Raw genomic sequence first — 24976 nt, 5'->3', positions numbered from 1 at the left:
GGCTAGTATACTGTAAACGTATTATGTTTGGCGTGTACGATATTTAGCGGAAATTAGTTTTTGAACAAGTTGGCAAAGATTTGAATTAGTTCTTGAATGTGTCTATTCTTATACATACACGCATGGCATTTAGCGATGTACTTGATTTAGCGGAAGTTGCATTCCGCCAAAAGCGCTAAATAGAATACACAGCCAAATGTAGTACGTTTACAGTATCCTCAGACTCTAGCTAAGATGCATCAAATGACAAGATTTGGTGATCATAGCCCTAAAAGTGGGCAAAATATTTAAGTTGTAAAAAAATTTAAATTGACCTCGAGAACAGTCCCTTTGCCCTAAGGCAACACCCTCACTTGGAAACATACAATATACTTTTGTTTGGCCTCAGCACACAAACTAGTCAAAAGTTTGGCTAAAAGAATTCAAAACTTTATAACACTGTGACAGTTTATTTTCCTTCATTTATTAACAATTAAGTTCTGATAACATACACAGTTAGTTCCAGTATGTACACTACTACAAGCAATGTCATCAAATTTGGAGACAAAAAAGGAGCATTAGTTTGTAATCCAAATGATATGTTTTAACTGAGTACAAATTTGGGAATGAAGTAACAATCCTCACAACAAAAATATTAATGAGAAATGTCTGATCATCATGAATCTACCTTACTTCTTTTGATTTATTTAAACAACATGTAGGATGATTATTGAATTTTGTTATACTGAGTATTGAAGTATTGAAACAATATTGCAAAAGGTCATGAAAATGACCAGAAGAATGAGACTCAATGTCAAATCAAAGTCAATGTTGATAATTGGGTCAAGGATGATTTATGTACAGCATTTCAATAAACCCAAAATCTAACTCCCTTTGTCCCCCATGCAAATATCAAAATAACAAAAGAATTAAGTAAAGTAAAAATGAGACAGATTTTGTAGACAATTGCTTACATACTGCAGAGACATAAATAACAGAGATTGGCAACTGATCGAAATCTCGCGAAATCCCTCGGTCCCTATTGTAAAGTATTCCAAGATTAAATCAGTATATCTTTCTAATAAACAATTATATCGTAATATATAAACAGCTAAAACCTATTACAAAGACATTCAAAATATTATATTTTCATGAGTTTATGTCTTATAAACAATATTAAAAGAGGAGTTTTAGGAGGCAGATACCTGTTGTTCAAGATTTCGCCAATGTTTTATAGCTGTCCAATATATTTTCTATATATTATTCTTATTTTTCATTTTTTGGTTTTAAAAATGTCTATAGCCTATGCACCTTTTCCATAAAAACAATATCCTTTTAGTTTAAGATCATTATCTCAGTTTACTAAAATGTAGTTCTCAAAGTAAGGTTGGTCCCGTAACATTTTTTAACAACAAAACACGCTAATGGCAGAGTTGCCAATCTCTGTTATTTACGTCTCTACATACTGCAAACCAACTTTAATTTGCGTGTGAGAAATTTTTGCAACGTTCGCGAGAACAATGTCGTTGCGAATATTTTTCACTGTGAACCAGCCCTCAAATTCCCTGGTATATTATATTTCATAGAATTAGATAATCTAAATCTTAATCACGAAAATTAGTTGCCTCTAAACAGTTTATCTCCTGTTTATCACGAAATAAAGTTGTCAGAAATAAAAGTTGGTCCACAGCTTTACCAAGAAGGGTTACATCCATTGACATAAGATACTGATGGAGATGGAATTCGTGACGGTGTATGATTCTGTAAGGAATGTTGTGATATGGTTATCGAGGTAGCTAATAAAATCTGATCAGGATAAACCTACATGAAATGTTGGAGCAGCATAGACCAATATGATCACATTAATATATTGTTAGAAATGTTACAAATTATCCAAGAAACCATCACTATACAAAGAAATTTGATCATGAGGTCATATTTGGATATACAACATGTACATTCAATCTCCTATGACATATAATCAAACAAATCTCAAATAATTATCCACTTGAAAATTTTGCAAATAAGGATTTGTTACAGGACAACAATTCAATATCATAAAAGTTCACAGGCAGCAAAACGCATTGCCATATATCTGTGACCCCAAAAAATATATTGCAAATGTACCATCAGTTGTAAAGAACTTAAACAGCGATTACATGTTACGTAAAAACTGTTATCATATAATTTGTGTCGGTTAACTTGCATTGGAAAAGATATATACTAGGTCAAAAGGTAACTTCTCGTTAAACATGTTTATTATTCTACAAGAAATAACTATGAAATTAACTTTAACTTAATTTCAGATTATGAGGGAGAACAACAAAAAATATCATGAAATCATTTCCACAAGAGAAAAACTTAAAGTAAGGCATTTCTTAATATTGCATATATATCATGTTGCATACCCTGTAACATGAAATAAAAAAAAAAACAATAGTATTTTCACAAAAATACTTGACTAGATTAAAATGACATTAACTGGTGCTGAGTTCACAGCTAAAAACATTGAGTGATCTGCCCCTGAGTTAACTGAGTCTAACAAAAATAACTTCATCTTTTTGTTTCAACACAAAAAATAATTCTATTATGAAATAAAAAAAAAAGTTTGCACTTTGGCTTTCTGGGGACAAAAATGTATCATGCGATTACCTGAGGCATTGATCTACATGTTGTGAAGAACCATTTGGAACAACACATAAATCATGGTCTTTAACAGAACACAAACCAATAAAATGTAGAAAAGTCTGCAGCAGACATTTAGCATTTCATTTGAATTTGAATTCATTGTACCATTGGTCTGATATTAAAAAAACACCATAAAATCAAAACGCAATTCAATTAATGAAATATTTACATTTTATACAATTACAATTTACATTTATAATTAATATCAAGTGTTTATGCTATGATAAACTCTCTTAGCAAATTTTGAATATGAACCATGCCTGAGCACTAGTTGCATGACCATATAAAAGATTTAATATATAACAAAAAAAAATACAGTCACCTAAATGTTACGTGAAACAACTTTTAACTATGATAACTCTTAAATTGTACAAATTTTAAACAATAACAAACTAAAAAATAACAAGCTAAAAATCATGACACCAAATTACTACTATCATAAATTGAGAAGCATGATGAGGTAAACTGCATTGAATCAATTGGAAGGTAGTCGGAGCTGGCCATCATGTTTACACTGGAGGACAAATCCCCCTCGGAATCCCCCTGCCCGCGGGTGGGGACCTTCCCCACATCATTGGAGGTCACAGAGTTCACCGACACAGTGTCCAGCTCGTTCGTCAGCTGTCTCTCTTTTGATAGAGAGCTGTCTACAGAGATCAGAATTTTACACATTTCTAGAGCAGACAGAGTTACCATGCTGTCATCATACACAGGGTTAGTATGTTTGCTACTTGATATCACATGTACCCTGGGTACAGAGGTTGAAGGTCTTGGGCCTTTCTTACTCTGGGAGTTTTCAGTCCCATTTCCTGGCTGTTCATAGAGGTTAGACTTTGTTATATCTAGGCAGGAATGTGTTAGTACAGTATTTTTCAGACACAATTTAGCATGCCTTTCTTCTTTAGGTGAAGATGGTCCTGTCAAAATTAAAGACATGCATAAGACAGATTTTAAGATCAGCTATCTGAGTTTACAAATACATGTATACTGATAAGAGTTATTTGATTATCTTTAAAGTATTGTTAGTCTAGAAAAGTTAATTTAATTCAACTTAAGAAAGGAATTTGAAATCTGTCAGAACATCTCCATCAACAAGTCACATTGGCAAGGAGCTACTAACCTGACTTAACATCATTGGTATAGTCAGGAAGTGACCCCATATTGTCTGAGGAACTATGGGACCCTGCTTTGATATAGGGCCTTAAATCTTCTTCTTGTGTCTCACTGATCACACTGCTAGTCTCGTCTGAGGACGAGTCGGACTCTGTGGCCTGACATATTGCCCGGTAGTTGGTCAGAGAGGAGCTACTAATTCCAACACAGCTGTTGTCAGCATCACTGTAGAGGAAGCTTTCTGGCCTGGGGGAGGGAAGATGCACAAAAGGAACTGGGTTACTAAGATCACTTCCATCCAAGGCAACAGACTCCAGTATTGGAGGGTGGGTCTCGTGATCAAGGACGTCTTCCACAGGCAGACTGCCTCTGCCACTGTCCATACTATACTGAAAATGGAAAGGGATTCCATTCTGCAAAATAGAAAAAAATGTCTTAGTGTTTAATACCAGTAACAGAATAAAATTAATAAATACAAATTAAGAATCACTGAGATGGTGACCATATCAAAGGATATTTGGATGAAAAGCATATTTAAATATAAGACTTTGCATTGATATTGACTCTGACATTGATGTCTGGTTCAAACTATTACTCTTCATCATTTCTTAACAAGCACTCTATGGGTGTACAGATAATATACATGAAACGTTTTACACAGTGGTCTGCAATGACCTTGATAATGGACATGGAATCTTTATTCAAGGTCACTGCACATCCCTTAATACTTTCTAGAAGTCTTTTGTAGTCTGAGCAAGACTGGACTAAGGGCAGAGAAATTAAGGTTCAAAAGTGGATTTCAAAGAGACCATGGCCTTCACCTTTAGCCTAGAAACTTGGATAAAGTCATTGCACACCCTTTATTCACAAACACTCTTTTATGTGAAGCCAAAAAAGGCCTATGGAAGAAGAATTATTGTCTGAACAAGGATTTTTACAGAGGTTTGATAAGACATTGACCTATAAACTTTGTTCAAGGTCACTGTATATTCTGTACCAAAAGGTACCCTGTGACTGAAGTGTAAACCAGATGGGGCCAAGCATCGGGCATAAATGGGGGGGGGGGGGGGGCGGGGGGCGAAACATTAAGATGTATAGCAGACCCAAAAATATGACTTCTTTTTTAACAAAAACAGGTAAAAGTTGTGTTGGGACTTGAAATATACTTTGACATAAGCAAGTACATGTACTTGAGATAACTGTATATAAAATATCAGGTGTTTTTTAGTCATTCATAAGGACTGGATTTGTGGTTTACGTGTCTTATAAAGAGCTATCTGAAAGTAAGGATTTGATTTATGACTTGTGTTTGATTTAGATGGTGTGGAGTGAAGGACCAGGTTACTTGTTTACCTGTCTGATCAGGGGTGATGTGGAGGGGGGTGGTATTTGTATCGGACTGTGGGACCTTGTCCCAGAGGAACTCTCTTTGTAAGCTGACATCACTCCACTTTCTGCGACATGATTCTGAATAAAAAAGAATTTGTATGTAAATGTATAACTCTTAAAACGTCTTCAAAATTTACAAAAAAATCAGTAAAACACAAAAATTCTTTGATGGTTCAAGTATGAAGGAGGCTAGCATTGCAGTATAAACATTTGTGAAGAGGAAATGCTCAGTGGATGTGGGTATAGTGTTAATCACAAACATGTACAAATAATTGTTTAATACATGTATTTGTTAATAAAGGCAAGACATTTCGTGAAATTTGTGTTTAATTGGCTTGAAGGACAGGAAGTTGATTTTACAGGAAGATGATTAATCTCATATTCACATAAGATATATGAAGATAACAGGAGAACGAGGAAGGAGCCAACAAATCTATTTTGTTGACTGATGAGGCAAGTACAATACATGTATAATAGACAAATCAGGCATTAAGTGCAAATACTGTGTTTTTTAAATGAAACTCTTAATCAAACCAGTTGAAATATTTGAGTTCATTTAATATTTTTTTCTGTTGCTGTCTAGCCACGTAAATTACAAGTATTTGTACGTCAGACTTACAGTTTGGACTGTTGGGAGATGTATCGGATCTGGTTTTACATAACTCTTGACGAAGCGATAACAGCACCTGTAATGATGAGGAAATTAAATATTGCATCATGCCTAATATCTGCTTCATAATGTCTAATGGTTAGTTATAGTGTGACCTTTCTAAATAAAAAAAACAAAAACTTGAAATCTAACAAAGCAAAAACCTTGCAAAACAATGACCAAAATGATCACTTACTGAATGAACCACATGACACCAGCAACGATGATGAACAGAACAACCAGAGAGGCCAAGGAAATACCAATAATCTCCTCCGCAAGCAAATCTAAAATACAACATGCCATTGATACAGAGTAAAGCTTATTACCGGTACATGTGCATGATACATGAACACTTTTTTCATTAGCCTTGTAATTTATACAGAACAACATGTATACAACAAGTTACAAAACTTTTAAGGTTTAAGGTGAAGCTTTGAAAGCAATCTAAAACTTTCTGTTCAATTCAAACTTAAGTTTAACACTCTTATTGTTCAAAATCTTACGATATATTCTGTAATTTGGAAATGTATCTCTTCACCTTGCTTTTAATAATGTATATGTACAATGTATTCTGATATTAATGCTGCAATGTGTATATTAAGTACAACTGATAACTTTATTGATGAATTGTTCCTGGTTTGTTTGATTCTTTTATGCATGTAAAAGTCTGGTTCCTTGATATGTATATATGACTTACAGTTCCTAACAGGCTGACCATGGAACATTTCTGTAGGAGCCGAGGTTTTGTTCAGACTGGAGATGGACTTGATGACAATTCCGTACCACTTGGACATTTCTACGTCTCCTTCAGACAAGCTATACTCATAGTCAACCGAGTCATCGCCCTGGATATAACAGGTTTTCTCTGGGCCTACAAATACAGAGTGTATTTTTTAGCTTCATGTACATGTTAAAAGATGGCTGTAAAAGCCTCACACTGCTATAGAAGTATCACATTTAGTTGTGTATACAGTGGAACTCAGCTTTTGCTCACAAATTCAACCTCACCAAATGTCATGCATACTAATGTATGATTAAACAGATTCATAAATGAGCTTATTAATCATATCCACTCAAACTTGCTGTAAAGGCAATATCTGCCAAATACCATACATGCTAAATATAAAAGTTTTAGTTTTTTTCTGTTTTGTTAAGCTTTCAGTAGATATTTCAGGTTAAAATACATATGTCCTGTAACTGACTTTCTCCCCCATTCTATACCTTGACAATGGTTGGACTTGCCGTCGGTGCGGCACCAGGACAGTTGATACTTGACTGGTTTGGACGACATTTCATCACACGTTGGAGGAATCCAGTTAATGACCAAACCGTCTTTGTTGGACAAAATAGAAACTTTCCTTGGTGCAGCAGGTGCTGCAAAAGAGAGGGGGAGGGGTTTAAAACATTTTTATAAATACCATATATCTGCGGGGTTTTTTTCATGGGACACAATTTTGGAATAAACACATGTATGAAACCTTTTTTTGCATCTGTAATTTTTTGTCACATTATTTTTATTATAATAATTATTAAATTGTGTGCAAGGAAACCATTGAATCATTTTCATCACAACTAATAATTTCCACACAATTATTACAGAGTGCTGATAATTATTCATTGCAATTATTTTAATTTCTAGAGCAGTACATTAAAACAGGGAATTAATTACTGACAATACAAGCATTATTTTATTTCCCTTTAATAAACAACAACACAATATACTGGGTAATAATCAATAATCTAATGTAGGACAACATATTTAACACCAATTAACACATGGTGATGGCAGCTTGCATTGTTTGCCCCATTACCATCTTTTCCTCAATAAATCCACTTGTCCATCAATTCATACAAGGTTGTAGATCAACCTTTGCAGCTGCAAGTCCTTTGGTCATGATAGGAATAGCAGGCACAGAGCTTGTCAAAACTACCATGCTCCTAGTTATTTATAATAACTAATGATTGAATCAAAAACCTTAAAAATTCACCTTCAGTGGTTTTGTACACACAGGTGTTCCACTCAAATCCACTGCTGATATTGTCTGCAAAGGAGTCGGCCGACACCCCAAACTTCAGGTCACTTATTTCCTCAAATTCACTGGCATTAAACACCAAAAAACGCTTCCCAAACCCAGCCCTCACCCAACTGGCTTCTTTTCTCTGAAAACAAATTATTTTGATTGCAAATAATCAATTCTGTAACTCTTCGATGACAATACCTGCATATCTTCATTTTCAAAAAATACAAGAACAAATCAAGGCCAACATAAAAAAGTTGCTTGTTTACCCTCTCCTAACAGAATAAGAAGAGTGCCTGACTCAAGATATTTTTATTAGCCTTAATTTTCCTTTGAAATCCAACTGTTTACAGTTAGCATTCTATTTAATCTTTAGAAAACTATAATAAAAAAATAATTTCTTTTCCTCTCAACCAAAAGTTTAAACATGTAGTCATGAGAGGGCAAAAAACAATTTGTTTATACATGTAAATGGCCTAGTCCATGAACTTACCAGGCCCCTCTTACTACACCAATACACTGTAAAGCTCACATTCTTCTGGGGGTTATAGTCCCAGGAAACATTCACCACTTGATTATCAGTCTCTGTCTGGACATTCAGCGGTACTTCCACAGCTGAAACAAGTACATGTTATTGTTTAACTCAACAGAGTGAATCAGTTAAAGTAACCACAGAAAGCACGCAGCCATTTATTGGTAATTCATATGTGAAAATTTTGAAATTTGAAATTAAATACAGGCATTCCTTCTTAATTCTCAAATTATCACATAAAGAGTGGGGGGGGGGGGGGGGGGGGGGGGGGGGGGGGGGGGACGTGATTGTGAAACTCTAAATGCCTGGTATACCCAATTAGTCCCAATACTTGAACAGATTTAGATTCAATACAATACATCATACATGAAAAACCAATTTTCCTCTTTTCCCCTGTCCCCTTCTCCATAACAACCTTGGTCACACTTGAACATTCATGGTAACGCCCTGGTTTCGGGCAATTTTTATACCTAGTGTGAGTTTTCCATTATTTTCCAAACTATGTTCGGTCAGAGTCACGACATTCACTTCCTGTCCATGTTATCAGATTTGAAATAAGTTTCAATTTCCCATGATCATTGTAACAGGTATGAATCAGACAAAAGTCCACCGACTTTGACGAATAGACAGTCAAGGAGATCTCTATGCAATCCCCACCCAGAGCCTCTTTTACAAGGTTAATCATGATACTTACTGCCATTGGGTGGAACAGTTATAGATCCAAACACTGAGGCAGGTCCATATTCGTTGACAGCATACACATTGATGATGTAGCCATTCCTACACTTTAGATCCAAGTCCACCTTATTTATCATCTCCTTCACCTGTATCAATTCTGTCTGGGTGTCTCCTATCTTACGAATGTGAATCTCATAATACACATCATTTCCATTGGACTCCATGTAAGGTATACCCTGATGTCAAATTTCAAATACAAATCTAAATCGTAATTTCAACATGTATCATCACAGAATTATTCACCAATAAGTACCAGTTTATAATAAGGTCAGTAGCAATGTAGTTCTTTCAGAAAATTTGTGTCGTGAGACCTGAATTTTCCGAAAGAGCTGCAGATTGTAATCAACTGCATTATGTATCACGGAATATGATATAAATGTGATTTCTAAACCATTTGATTGATAAGCAAAGCAAGCTGATGTGGTACCTTCCATAACACTGAAACTCTGCGGTAGTCCATATCATTGATGCATTGTTCATGATTACTGACATAACTCCCGAGGCTTAAAACTGGAGCAGCACTGGGATCTAAAACAAATACAAAACACAAAAAAGTGAAACAAAGTGTCTGAAACTTTTTTACATAAGGTTCACCATTCTCAGCTCAGTTATATACTTGGCTTAAACTCTTTCATGTTCGTGCCGCTCAAATTTGACCGATACGCCATTTTTTACTTTCCATAGCATCCCACAATGCAAATGTAAAAATTTCATTATCATTTTCCGACAGATGTAAACTATATAAAACTAAAATACAAGCTAAGAGTTTGCATTTCTTACATACTTTTGATTTGATACAAAATGGTAGAATAATGTAATAAAAGTACCCAGTTTCAATAAGATAACTACAGTTCTATGAACAGCTAGTGTCACTGGTTCTAGAGTTACTGTACCTGTTGCAATGGTCAAAGTCTAAATATTGACAAATTATACCAGTACACAATTTCTGTAAATGTTTGTTATGATATACTCCATATATTTTTATATTTGACTTAATATCAGCCACTTACAGCCTCCCACAGTTTTAAACAGCTTTCTGGTGGGTGCACTCCAATATCCAGTGATGTTTCCTGAATCTTTCTGTGGCTTTACTCGAATTTCAAACATGTATTCCGAAAACGGAGCCAGGTTACAAATGGTGGTATTGACAACACTGTTCTTCAACACCAATGTCTGACCAAAATACAATTCAAAATGTATGACTCTCATGTTTATGATAAAACCAATGTCTTATAATTCCCTCTCTTTCTTTCTCTCTCTCTCTCCCCTTCTCTCTCTCCATCAATGCAAGCCATGGGTTTTGTGTCCATTCTTGCCATAAAATAGAATGGACACAAAACCTGTGGCTTGTGACGATGTGCTCTCTCTCTCTCTCTCTCTCCATCATCGCAAGCCACAAGTTTTGTGTCCATTCTATTTCCATGAAATAGTGAAATAGAATGGACACAAACGCTGTGGCTTGTGACTACATGCGCTCTCTCTCTCTCTCTCTCTCTCTCTCTCTCTCTCTCTATAATATTAGGCTTTAAAACCAACTTTACTGGGTACCTGAATATCCGGGTTCTCTCTTCCGTACAATGAGTACTTGATCTCCACAGCTTGCATTCTGTTTGGACGTGTGTATTCCCATGTAAGGTTTGCACACCCTTTGTCAGAGGTGACATTCACATTGATGTATTTAACTGGAGCAGGTTTTACTAAAAACAATTTTGCACATTAAAACAGCTGAAATTTAATTTCTCTTCTCAACAAATTTTAATCTATCACTTAGTAAATTTCAATATGATTTGATTAAAGATAATCATAAAGATAATAGGATAATCATAAATTTTTTTTTCAAAATTTACATTTGACTTTGTAGATCATTTTTATGCATTCATTGTTACATTATACTTTTTAGAATGTATTTCGGTTTTAGTGTATTAGGTATTAACCATGTAATCTCCTTCCTGAATATGGAAGCAATTATATTCACAAGTGGATGTTACAGGAAAAGATCTAGCACTGACTGTCAGAACTGTAGCATTATGCAATAAAATTGTGAGTTCTACCAAGGTTGGTCTTTGTGTTTAAATAGTAAAAGAATATTTTAATGTAATACAATAAAGAGTAACTTTTCTGTAGAAAAAGACAACCCCCTCCCAAATCATGAACCAGTCACAATGTCCATTTACTAGATCTAGTCCTTGTATGTTAGTACTTGTACCAGTACTTGGGACCAAGCATGCACTAATTCCAGGGTTACCGGGTATATGTGACAATGACCACCAAACATTTGATGCATGCTCATATATACACAAATTATTAACAACAAACAGTGAAATCATTCAAATGCATACAAACATGAACAAAGCAAATACACAGTAGAGGCAATGCAATTCCACTGACAGAAATAATTTATGTCAGGGATAAAAATCGATATCAATCTTTAACTTAGCACATTGCAGTAAATACCGGTACATTGTACATGTTTTTCAATGTAACCTGTTCTAATATTAAAACATAATCATCATCCTCAACATTTGATATTTTTTTAAGGTGGTATGGAACACTTTCATGCTGTGACGTACTATTTATCGAAATAAACAACAAAATCAAGGTAATTTTGTAAATAGTTTCTCTCCCAGTATGGTCACCTCACGTAGCGCAGTAGGTTAGAGGGCTCACTACGAATCTGTACATTATGAGTACGAATCCCACTGGGAATTTCAGAATTTTTCCTTCCAAACATTTTTATAACATATTATTTTGGTAAATATTGTAAAATTTTTGAATTTTAAACCAGTGAAAGTATTTTAATTATAATGTACTTGAATTCATATCAATATCAACAGATATCCCATACCACCTTAAACTGCCTTTTTATGGGAAGCACATGTATGTCTAAACATGAGAATAATGGTGTAACTTGTAACTAAAAATACTAATGGAGAACTTGGAGAAAAAGTCATTTCCACCTTATAAATTCATGTACTAGTATATAATAATTAATCTGTAGAAGTAAGATATCTTCCTTAATGTTATAGAAAGAGGAAATGACGACTGTCATCTCATCAAGGCAGTTCATTCATTTCATTATTGTAATATTGAGAGACAGAAAGACATAGGGGTGTTTTAAAGGATTAGTTTAGACTATAGTTCCCATTAATTTATTGATAATATCTGCATATAGGTATTTAAAATGCGAGAGATCAGACAATTCCACAAGCTGTTTTTCACATAATTGTAAGCAATGCTTTGCATGTACCAGTATATAGTTGGATTATTCAGAAGTGCTATAGGTATATACCTATTGATGTTTGATCATTTATATTTAGAGATGGGCGCATGGTTAGGGCCTTGCCACGTTTTATATTTGTTATCTTAATTCCATACATCCAGTTGACTCCTGAATTTATGATAATATTGTCTTCTTGTTTCCATACACAGTTTTGAGGGTTTATCATATTTGGACAAGGTGACCATTGCCCATTATTCCTAAAAATAATCAATTTAATCAAAATTCATGAGCGACTTCGTAAAAATTACACTTCCAACTTATTTCTAAAAAAAACAAAAAAAACAATTGTATGCATTAAGGTCACAATCTTGTAAATGAAAGAAGATTACACGTTTTGAAGATTTTGTTATTATTCTATGTACAAAATAATTTAGGAAAGACTCCTAAGCTCTTTTGTCAAAACTAAAAGCACAACCAAATACAGTAAAACTCAGTCGTCGTGAAGTCTTAATTTAATTCCTCTCATCCATGCATATGGAACTCAAAATCATTTTTCTATTTTTATAATTTATTCATTATGTCAGAACTCCATAAAAAGCTAGAGGGAATTGATGTTAAAAAGTTTGCCTGGGACCACATAAAACTTCACTTCATCCTTGATTTCACTATGTCTTTGTTGATACTAAATGAGTTTTACTGCATTTATTAAACCTGCAATTTCTATTCCATATCATCTAGCTACCTTCATGTAAAATCTTCTATAAGATAGAATTTTTACCAATTGCATTCAAACACTGAATGAAGAAAACATTGCTTATGACAGCCTCCTGGCTGTGGAGATTTTTAACCCTAACTACATAGTTCCACGAGGCCCCTCCATTGATGACAATTCGGCCATTATTCTGCGAGGGGTTTGGCCACACACAGCTAGTGGGGCCCTGCACGGGGCATTGATGGATTACTCCATGCATACCATTCTTCCTATAATGGTAGTTTTACTGCATTTATTAAACCTGCAATTTCTATTCCATATCATCTAGCTACCTTCATGTAAAATCTTCTATAAGATAGAATTTTTACCAATTGCATTCAAACACTGAATGAAGAAAACATTGCTTATGACAGCCTCCTGGCTGTGGAGATTTTTAACCCTAACTACATAGTTCCACGAGGCCCCTCCATTGATGACAATTCGGCCATTATTCTGCGAGGGGTTTGGCCACACACAGCTAGTGGGGCCCTGCACGGGGCATTGATGGATTACTCCATGCATACCATTCTTCCTATAATGGTCGAAATGAAAGTGTATATCTATCCAATCTGGTTTCTACCCATAATATATAATTAATACACAAAATATGTATTTTAGCTTTATGAACATTTAGATGAGATGTCTTCTCTTACCAAGTGATTGTTTCAAAAGAGATCAAAGAATAAACAATTAAATTTTAAGCCCTTCACCCAACACCTCCTTAAGAATAATTACATGGTCATAACTTTATATTTTCCAAAAACAAATGAATGTAATATTTAACCTTATTCAAAAGTTATATCCTAATTCAGTCTGATGAATGTACGGTACATATATGGGTTATACACTGTCAAAGTCAGTAAATCCTTCTAAGTACATGTACTAGTATGCCAAAAAAGGTCACAGATTATGAATTAGAATTACAACTTTTGCGTATTTCTTAATTATCATAGGACCATCATATTGCACAAATGATTGATTTTCTACCATATTTACTGGTGCAAGTTAATATCAACCAGTTAAAAAAAATTCTTATTTTCAAATATGTGAATAAACAACATGCATAAGGCCATCAAAAATTATTTTTCTTTGGTTCTCAGGCCCATGCGCATCTGATTTAACATTGCGCATTGTCCATTTTTATCATTAAATGAATAAAATAAAATTTCGGCAGTGCGCTTGCTTGTTCCGGGAAAAAAAATCCGGATTTAGGACCACATTATAGATACTCAAGTCAGTCAAACTCTTGATTTGATAAAGAACATGCAAATTTCACAATGATTCAGATTTAATTATAACAATTGCAAATATATAACCACCGAATCTAGTTATGAGAAGTTGATCGCTACAGCAATGACTTTGAACAAGAGCATCGTTTAACCTCAAATACACATAAGAGGGAAGTCCTACAGCTTCTAATATACTGAATATCCCATTATGCTTAAATACATGGCTTTCTCCAGCCTTGTAGTTGTGGTGTTTCTTGAAGAGCATGATGACTTATTTATTTCATATAGTTTGAGCTAATAATTTTGATACATTCATTGCAAGGTAACATTGCACATTGTTAAAATATAAGGAAAAATACTTTATTCTTTTTTTATGAAATAAAAAGAAAAATTTATCACCACCCAACCGCATCTGTTTTTGAAAATGTTGGCCTGAGAACCAGAGATTATTTTTTTATGGCCTAAAAACATTCCATACAACAAATGAAAAAAAAAATCTAAAAATAAACTCAAATCAAGGCATGAAATCAGAGAAATGAGCCTCATCAATAAACCTAGAGGTTTTCCTTTTATTCATAATGAAATACAATGTTGTCTGTGGATTCATATTAACAGAGAAATATAAGTGCTGAGCTGATTTCCAAGCTGTGACAAAATGCACTGCTTGCCATCCAATGCATACTTAGTTCAAGGTTCAAGATCATCAATTGAATGTGTTTCTATATACTTTACAGTACTTAGCCCTGGAAATTTTAGAGAGATATAAAATTGCTGACATTTTGTTTAGCCTTATGAAAGTACTAGCTATAAAACTGAAACTACTGGTAAATACAATGTTCTCTGAACCCACAATTATAAACTTTGTTTAAGGAATATCATACCTCTGTACCACACTTAATATGAACCACGATGAAATGCATTTTCAGCATAAATCGTCTTAATTTATTTTACTTTACATTTTCTGTTAGGGAATATACCGGGGGTATGTACTTATCTTATTGTGAGTTATCTCTCTTGTTAGAGGGGCAGTTAACCCTTAAATCCATGACCGTACATTTCATTTGCAGTCACTTATGAAAAATTCATTGTTTCTTTAATTTCAGTGGCACGGGCATTACCAAATGTTTGGGGAACAAAATAGTTTAAATGTGCTGGTGAGTTGTGTACATGTGAATTTCAAAATTAAGAAGGCCATATAGGGCAAATAGCCTGTCTTCTTTATTGCTGAGGCATCAGTGTGAAAAAATATCAACAAAACAAAATCAGGAATACTGGTACCTAGGCTGGCTACTCTTAAATGGACTTTATGCTGCAGAACCTGGCCTGTTTTTCTCTGATTTTTTAATGATATTACACCTTTAAAATATCTACTATCAAAGAAGGTAGACCCAAAACCCCATTTGCAGCCTTGTCTATCAGGGTTTGGAGTCGGGCATGCAACATAGGGAATACGCAAGCAGGTTCTAGGACCAAAGCAGTACTTCCTGAAAAGAATTAATGGCTGTTGTTCAAGTATGACTCATTAAATTTCATCCCTCTTATCTAAATAATGAATTCATCAGGATTTCTCAAAATGGATAAATCAATGATAAACAAAGAATTATTTATCATGCTGATTAATGTAAATATGATTCATACTTAAAACATTAAAAAGAAAATGGGCATTCATCATTTGAACAAGTGACAATCAAGAAATTCTTTAAAAATGAAGACAGAGCAATCACATACTAATCATGACCATAGCTACAGAATATTTACATCCACTTTATAGGAGTATTTTCACCTATATATATTTTAATGAAAATTCCACTGCTTCATAGTACCATAAAAGCTAGGCATGTAATACTAGATAAATCCAGAAAAAACTGGTTTAAAATGGATAGAATCACAAGCTATCTGCATGAAATGACCAAATTTACAGGTACATGTTAAATGCATTTTGGCTTTTCCATCTTCCTATGAAACTCAATGATACAGTATAGTATTTTAGGCCAGATTCATTAAAGCTTGCTTATTAGGATGTCCTGAACCTTATTAAACTTCTCTATTACCAAATTCATTTATCTGTACTGCTACATGTTCATATGTTTTAATATGAGGGACAAGCTAAACAAAAACAGTAAATGAAATTCATAGCTAATGGTTTTATCATGAATTCAGTTTAAGCTATAGTTATACACTTTAGGATAACTGATGTAAAAAATAGAAAATCATCTAAGCAAATTCTAACTGGTTGACATGACTGCTTTGATTATCAGAACGAAGAAAATGTATTTGTGTATGAAACTGAATGACTTTACATTCATGTGCCTATGAATGTACAATGCTTAATCATTAAAATAATTGTCATGTGATTGTATATTGTAAAATATAAACATGTATTTAAAAAAATATGTCTTGTAAAATGTAAAGTATAATACATGCCAACCAACCTACATGTACTCACAATGCGGGTTTGTTAAGGAAGCTATCTGAAGCATGTGCACAATTTAGAACCTAATTTTGACTGCAACATAGAAATCATAAAGTTCAATCCTGATTTGATTCAGACCAAAAACTTTGTATTTTCCATGTAAATAAATATCAATTCAATGAAATCGGGTAGCACATTACTACCCACTCAGTGCATTATCACATGGTAACTATAAATAGCTTTCTTATATTCCTTAATATAAAATGAAACAGAACAACACTACGCCAAGGTTTCCAAAAAAACAATAAACATATCAAGAGACATCTTCACTAGCCAAGTGTCTGATTCATTTTTCTCGTCTCCCAAGCAGATGAGAACGAGATTAGAAAGAGGAATCGGACACTTGACTAGGGAAGATGATCAAACAAAGGCGAAACAAATGTTTCTAGAAACCTGTATTCTCCTCAATTATATAGTTAATCATCCAGTAGATTAAATAATTATTCAGAAAACCTTCCCAACTTTTATACAGTTTGCATGGAAAACAGTATGTTGCATAAAAGCAACATAAAACTAGTGGGTATTGTTTTTTTATACAAAAAAACACATGTCTCCCCTTCTCCCAAAGGATTGTAATATGGGGCAAATTTAATAAGTGAAAAAGAATGAAGTCAGCTATATGTTAGATATCATCCATTTATGATACAGTTTAGAAAATGAATTAACTTGAGACACAAGATTGGTCAAAGTCAAAAATTATGGAGGCGTGCACTCCTTCTCAATACCATCTACCTATGTTCCAAGTTTGAAGCCTTAATGTCAAAAGCTATCCAATTTAACACCCAGACAAAATTTACTTATTTTTTTTTTAATTTGACCTTGAGTAAAACAAGGTCAAGGTCAAATATTAATCAATAGTACACCTCAGTGTATTATAATTAATCTTTGTGTAAAGTTTGAAGTCCTTCTGTCAAAGAATATTTAGGAGGTGAAAAATGAAGTTTTTTTCTAATTTGACCTTGAAATATAATTTTTAGGTCAAGGTCAAAAATTTTGGTAAGGTTGAACTGGACTATATACCATCTATGTATGATACAAGTTAAAAGATTGTATGATTAAGGAGTCTTGTGTTATGGTCCGGACTATATATTTTATAAAACGCTTGACCTTGAAGATAATAAGTCAAGGTCAAAAATTTTGATGGCGTGCACTTCTTCTTAATACCATCTACCTACGTTCCAAGTTTGAAGTCTTAATGTCAAAAGGTATCTAAGTTATCACCCAGCCAAAATTTAATTATTTTTTCTCAAGTTGACCTTGAGTAAAACAAGGTCAAGGTCAAATATTTATCAATTGTACACCCCAGTGTATTCTAGTTGTTCTTTGTGTAAAGTTTGAAGTCCTTCTGTCAAAGAATATTTAGGAGGTGAACAATGAAGTTTTTTCTAATTTGACCTTGAAATATAATTTTTAGGTCAAGGTCAAAAATTTTGGTAAGGTTGAACTGGACTATATACCATCTATGTATGATACAAGTTAAAAGATTGTATGATTAAGGAGTCTTGTGTTATGGTCCGGACTATATATTTTATAAAACGCTTGACCTTGAAGATAATAAGTCAAGGTCAAAAATTTTGATAGCCTGCACTATTTCTTAATACCATCTACCTACGTTCCAAGTTTGAAGTCTTAATGTCAAAAGGTATCTAAGGTACCACCCAGCCAAAATTTAATTATTTTTTCTCAAGTTGACCTGGAGTAAAACAAGGTCAAGGTCAAATATTTATCAATTGTACACCCCAGTGTATTCTAGTTGTTCTTTGTGTAAAGTTTGAAGTCCCTCTGTCAAAGAATATTTAGGAGGTGAACAATGAAGTTTTTTTCTAATTTGACCTTGAAATATAATTTTTAGGTCAAGGTCAAAAATTTTGGTAAGGTTGAACTGGACTATATACCATCTATGTATGATACAAGTTAAAAGATTGTATGATTAAGGAGTCTTGTGTTATGGTCCAGACTATATTTTTTATAAAACGCTTGACTTTGAAGAAGATAATAGGTCAAGGTCAAAAATTTTGATAGCCTGCACTATTTCTTAATACCATCTACCTACGTTCCAAGTTTGAAGTCTTAATGTCAAAAGGTATCTAAGGTACCACCCAGCCAAAATTTAATTATTTTTTCTCAAGTTGACCTGGAGTAAAACAAGGTCAAGGTCAAATATTTATCAATAGTACACCTCAGTGTATTATAATTGTTCTTTGTGTAAAGTTTGAAGTCCTTCTGTCAAAGAATATTGAGGAGGTGAACAATGAAGTTTTTTCTGATTTGACCTTGAAATAAAATTTTAAGGTCAAGGTCAACAATTTTGGTAAGGTTCAACTGGACTATATACCATCTATCTATGATACAAGTTAAAAGTTTGTATGTTTAAGGAATCTTGTGTTATAGTCCAAACTCTATTTTTTATAAAACGCTTGACCTTGAAAAAGAAAATAGGTCAAGGTCAAAAATTTTGGTGGCGTGCACTCCTTCTCAATACCATCTACCTATGTTCTAAGTTTGAAGTCTTAATGTCAAAGGGTATTTAAGTTACGGCTTGGACAAATTTGGATGAAGAAGAATAAGAAGAAGAAGAAGAAGAATAAGAAAGTCGACAAAAACAATATGTCTCCCCTTTGAAAGGGGAGACATAACACAGGATTCTAGCTGCATTTTTCAAGTTAAGCACTGATCAAACTATTGATACATGATAAAGGCTATGTTCAAAATTTACTAGTTGGATTTTTACATCGTAAACATCAACAGTGGGATTAAAAGGAATAAAAGAGTAATTACAAATCTTTCAGCGAATATTTGATAAACACCTGTTTCAGTGTTATAAAGGAGAGGGCAATCTAAGTTACAAAACTTGTGCCCAATCTTAATTGTAAATTAGTACAATACAAAATATGTTCAGATCAAATCACCTCTTCAAATAATCTCTTGTTCTATTCTCAACAAATCACCTTAAACTACTTTATTATAATTCTTTGATTTCTTGTATTTTGAATCTGTTTGAATATGCTTCCCAATTAAATTTACCGTACATGACATTCAACTTTCATTCATGACGTCTTCAATATGTAAATCTACACAATATAATCTAATTTATCAAAGAAAACAAATTGTCTCTGATCTTATTTGTTTTTGGTCTAGGTTTTATTGCTTTAATTTTTGTATAGGTACATACTAACTATGATTTCAATTACATGTATTTTAGATTCCATACCCTTCCTTAACCTTAAACTGTGAATTCATTTTTGTAAGTCTTTGAAAGGTGATTGATTGACACAGAATTGCCAGTACAATATCAAACTTGAATACTTTAATTTAATATACATTATTTACTGGTAATGTATATCCAATACAAAACATTCACACATCAAATCTACATGACATATCAAATAAGAAAATATATATTAATATTCTACCATGAATTATTTTACAACACAATCTCATTCTTATCGTGGTCACAACCATGTACAAAAAGGTTACATTTCGTGCCCCGCATGTGACATGTGGAGAACTTACCCGTACAGGGTGACGTTAATATTCTCAAGATTGACATAGGGTCCCAAGTTCCAGGTACATGTCTTATTGACATCCCAGTCGTAGATCATGCAGTGAAAATCAGTCACATTCCTTAAAGGGTCTGAATAACAAAGAAAGACAAGTATACAGTTGTACTGTAGAAACCTTGTGAAGATACTGATTGCCTCACATTAGAATATTGCTCTTTAATTGGGTTGGAAATAAGGATACCAGCATAATTTTATCAGATCTTTGCTGTTAGGCGGCTGGAAAGGAATACTGTCTACTTACATTCCACTTCCACGACCTGTCGGTCAACCACTCCGGGTCTGACATCTCGAATCTTGCAGGAATAGGTGCCTGCTTCCTCCAGTGACCTGACCATCTTTCTCAAGGATATTGTTGTGTTGTTTACAGTTGTGATGTATTCCTTGGACAGCTCCCTCTCCGGAACAGACATGTTAGGCTTGTGTGTGAAGTACAAGCTTGCAGAGTCGTGATGAAAGGATGCGTTTACAGTACAGTTCAAAACCAGCTCTTCGTTCAGCAGTATGTAAGGATCTCTGGGTGTCATACCTGTGGAAAAAGATTTATGTGAATTATCAAAGAGAATCAATGCTGTATTTAATGCAGTGGAGTACCGTAACTAAATGAGGGTTCATATATCTATGGGCATGGCCCTTGTAGAGCACCTGCTTGGGTCCAATTGGTGTTGTTAACCTGTAATTATTTTTTGGATGAGTATAATAGTTTAGGAATATAAACTTTATCAGTACCGGTACTTCATTTGATGAATATCGACATGAGTTCTGGGTTAGGATGTAAAAATTCATGCACCTTACAATCAACTGTTGGTTTCTGGTGCCAAAATTTGTGTAAAGCATACTTCAATTACTGCAGAGAATTAGAGTAGGTATTTCTCATATGACAAGAAGACTAAGGATCTATTCAACACGAACTAAATATACAAGATTTATGCTTTTCTGTGTCCCTCATCTCAGTAACCCATGAAATCATTTAATAACTATGCTTTTATTGAAATCTGAAATAACTTTTACTTATTATTTTCTTGTTGGCACATATTATGGCAAAGTTCTATCTCAAAGGTCTAAAATAAATAACAGATTTATTACATCATGAAATTTAAGGGAAGATCTTCTATAACCGTAAATAGCGTTCTGTGACATTCTGGAGAAAAATTTTGGTTTGACAATATATTTAATTCCAGGTATTCAAAATTTTCATAAAAATTGAAATGCTCTGATTAATATTCCTACTTACTTCCACACTTGCAGCATGATGGGTTCAGGATACAAGGTCTTACGGAAGCTGTTGTTAGGACTAATAGCAGCAAAAGCACATTCAAAACAAAATCCATGACTTTTTTCCAAGACTAGATGTGACTAGAATCCTTCAACATTTTGTCATACAGCTGAAAACATTTTCACTCTGCAATGAAAAGAATCATATGCATATTATTTTATGACCTGTTTTTTGCTAAAATAGTGGAAAATAGTGCATATACAGAAAACAAAAACAGTATGATTATGTACATGTATTACAAATAGTGATAAATAGATGGATTTATCACAGAAATAAGTGATTCTAGTACATGTTAGACCATATTGAAAGATTTGAAAATCTGTTTATCCATGTGATTATAGATTATTTCCTACATCCTCTACACCAATACAGTAAGTAAATGTACCCTTTCAAGTTGCCTAATACATGTTGTGATATTATGAAAAGGGCATCCATACCTCTCTCTCTCTCTCTCTCTTTCTCTCTCTCTCTCTCTCTCTCTCTCTCTCTCTCTCTCTCTCTCTCTGTGAGTCTGTGTGACAGCAATAGGTGGACACTCTCTCTCATTAATAGTACTTGATGCTAAAAATAATTTATACACTGCCTCATTTTTTGGCATGGTAGTAGAGGAAGAGGAGAGCAGGAACTACCCCCTCTAATTCCAAAAACGGTAAAAAATTTCATCTTCCACGAAACGCAACAGTCGGCCATCAGTCAAGTGACAAGGTTTAAATAACAGTCTGTGTTTTTTTCATGACTTTAAAACAGGACTACATCCCTACATCCCTACATTTGGGATGTCAGAAAATACAGGACCAAAATAATAGCTGGCCATATATAATGGTTGATCAAGCTCTATACAAAAAAAATGCAATAAAATGAAGTTCACAAATATGTGTTTATCTCATTTATAAATAGAATTCTGAGTGACAGTTAATGGAGTTAAAGTTTCCAATGTTGAGTATCTGATAAAAGATTAATTAAAGCTCCATGAACATCTTCACTTCCATAAACTGTCCATCTCTAAAGTTGACAATGATTAAAAAGCATTGCATCTTATTTCACTAGATGCATTAAGCACTTCCCTTGCTTGCATTATTTTGCTCTGCAGAGAGAGAATTAATCACCACATCAATCATGAAACAGTCTGTTACAATTACTTTTTCTATTTTTATTTTTATAATTATTAATTTTTAAAATAAATAAAAAGATAGAGAAATAAGCTGGAAAAAGTTTTTTTACTGGTATATTGAACCTATAATAAAAACATAAAAATAGAATTTGACCAAAATCGTGACCATGCCCCTTTAAACATCCCCACAAACGTACAATCAAGCATATGCATAATATTTATCAGTTTATAAATTATCCCAAACTTGCTACCAATGAAATTAACTCCCTATGAACAATGAAAATCATGGTTATCCACGAACATTGGCCCCCACGAACAAAAAAATGATTCCACAGTAATTCCTAAAGGGGAATCCCCTCACATACTCACCGAAATTGAGTTTACCTTGTATTCACGTAAAAAGATGTAATAAATAGTTACCTTACACATGTTATTTTCAATGGAAATCCTAACCAATGTACTTACTATCGGCCTCTCATTTTCCTTTACCAAACACACAAACTGACAACGCACGAACAAATAAATCTGATTTACATAGTGTAGCCTACAAGAGCCCACTCTGTCCACAGCGTTCAAAATAGTATTTCATATTCGAAGTCATTTTAGCCATTCATGAGTTGGGGAAAGTAAAAAATTACATACGCCATTCTCGACATCCCAACGAGTTCCTCTGTTTATAATGTCATCTTGTCCCCTTTCAGAAAGGAACAAGATAACACAAAAACATTTGTTCAACATTTCCTGTTTACATCATACATGCTGTGGAAATGACAGAACGCATCTAAAGATCAAAATATCGTGGAACAGTTTTCCGGGAACAGTTACGTATTTTCGCACAACAAGGGTGGCGTTTGGTTAGAACAATGAGAAAATACGAACTACGATGATAATGATAATAATAATAAAAAATTTCATTACTTTATTTTCAATATAAAATGAGTCTATAAAAGTAAATACATCATATGACTCAAGTACTCACTGAACACTGCCCTCGGTTTTCAAATCGTCTTTAATATTCGTGTAACACTTGAAATTAATCACGCTAATGAACTTAGCACAACACATCTCTTTTCCTCAGTGACTTACAAGTTGTGTATCAAAGCAGCCATCAGTATATTTACCTTTTTAAAGAGGACAAGTTTCCAGAAAATAACTCGATGTTGATCACTCACCGATCGATTACTCATTTGGGTTTACACAAAGGACCCGCATAGCTTATATAGTACTATTCAAAATCAGAGTGTTGTGAAACTTAACAAAAACCTTCCCCTTTCCGACCCAAACAAATATCATGAAAGAAGTAGTTTTTATCTTAATTGTTTAATCTGTAGTTTTCAGGATACTGATACTAAATGATTTATTACAGCTCTGATGCATTCAGAGAGGACGTTTCCGAGTGTTCGACGCAAGTGCTTGAAGGAAGTGCTCGATGGGGAGAGCAATGTGTAAACTTTGCTCTTGAAGCTGTTTAAATCTCCTCGTCGCCTTGTTTATGTCAATTCAACTTCCTTGTTCGATTTTGATTAATTACTAGAGATGATATCTGACGCCTCACTAAAAATTTGAACAGATACTAGAAATTTTCTTCAGCAGAATGCTGTTCGAACTATTGCATCTAAGAGGCACAAGTATCAATCATGCATCAAGTTGCTGTCTTCTAAAAGATCGAAAATCATATGTAGCATGCATTATTGTACTTCGTCCACTTAATTAATGGCTCTATCAAAATATATAACATACATTATTTGTACTTCGTCAAGCTAATTAATTTCTCCATCCAAGGTTCTCGATCTATGAATGTCAGTTACTATAAATAGTTTCTATGAATGTCATCGTCACAGCAAATGTAATGTTCAGATTGGAAAATGACGAAAGATACAGAATTAAGTACTTAAAGCTCATCATGAATTTATGAATAAAAGAAAAGTGCTGAAGATGTTTATTCTAGTGGATAAATTAAATGGAAAAAAATGGGGAAAAAATAATTCTAATTCTACTACAGTTATTGCCGAGATCAAAGAGATGCCGCGGACATTATTCTCCAATATACCACGAACGTCATCAATAAATTATCAGATCTTATAAAAACACATACCAAACTCGAGTCGATCATGAGTTTATAACTTAAAAACTTGCTCTTTATAAAAAAAACAAACAAAAAACCATTGATAACACGTGTTAGTGTCAGCAAAAACAAACGTCATTCGTTGCTCTAAAAACAAATGAAGTCGTGGAGAAGTAAGCACTCTC

General features: G+C 33.8%; 1 protein-coding gene across 4 annotated transcripts; it reads right to left on the bottom strand.

The window, feature by feature from the left end:
• Positions 1 to 447: 447 nt before the first annotated feature.
• On the bottom strand, positions 448 to 23983 carry LOC128167800 (uncharacterized). 4 transcript variants are annotated; one of them, XM_052833711.1, is made up of 18 exons: positions 23848 to 23983; positions 21574 to 21741; positions 20584 to 20868; positions 20293 to 20413; positions 15585 to 15790; positions 10655 to 10803; positions 10117 to 10279; positions 9534 to 9634; positions 9063 to 9282; positions 8330 to 8451; positions 7807 to 7978; positions 7040 to 7192; positions 6516 to 6689; positions 6015 to 6102; positions 5789 to 5855; positions 5134 to 5247; positions 3788 to 4193; positions 448 to 3584 (listed from the first exon to the last, which is right to left on the bottom strand). In XM_052833711.1, the coding sequence occupies exons 2-18, from the start codon at positions 21668 to 21670 to the stop codon at positions 3082 to 3084; spliced, it is 3141 nt and encodes a 1046-aa protein (XP_052689671.1). In that variant the 5' UTR covers positions 21671 to 21741; positions 23848 to 23983; the 3' UTR covers positions 448 to 3081. The 4 variants fall into 4 exon arrangements, with proteins under 4 accessions (XP_052689671.1, XP_052689674.1, XP_052689673.1 ...); XM_052833714.1 differs by lacking the exon at positions 15585 to 15790 and adding an exon at positions 12396 to 12583; XM_052833713.1 differs by lacking the exon at positions 23848 to 23983 and adding an exon at positions 23706 to 23802.
• Positions 23984 to 24976: the final 993 nt, after the last annotated feature.

Source organism: Crassostrea angulata, chromosome 10, assembly GCF_025612915.1.
Source record: "Crassostrea angulata isolate pt1a10 chromosome 10, ASM2561291v2, whole genome shotgun sequence".
NCBI lineage: Eukaryota > Metazoa > Mollusca > Bivalvia > Ostreida > Ostreidae > Magallana > Magallana angulata.
This window is presented reverse-complemented; position numbering and strand designations above follow the sequence as displayed.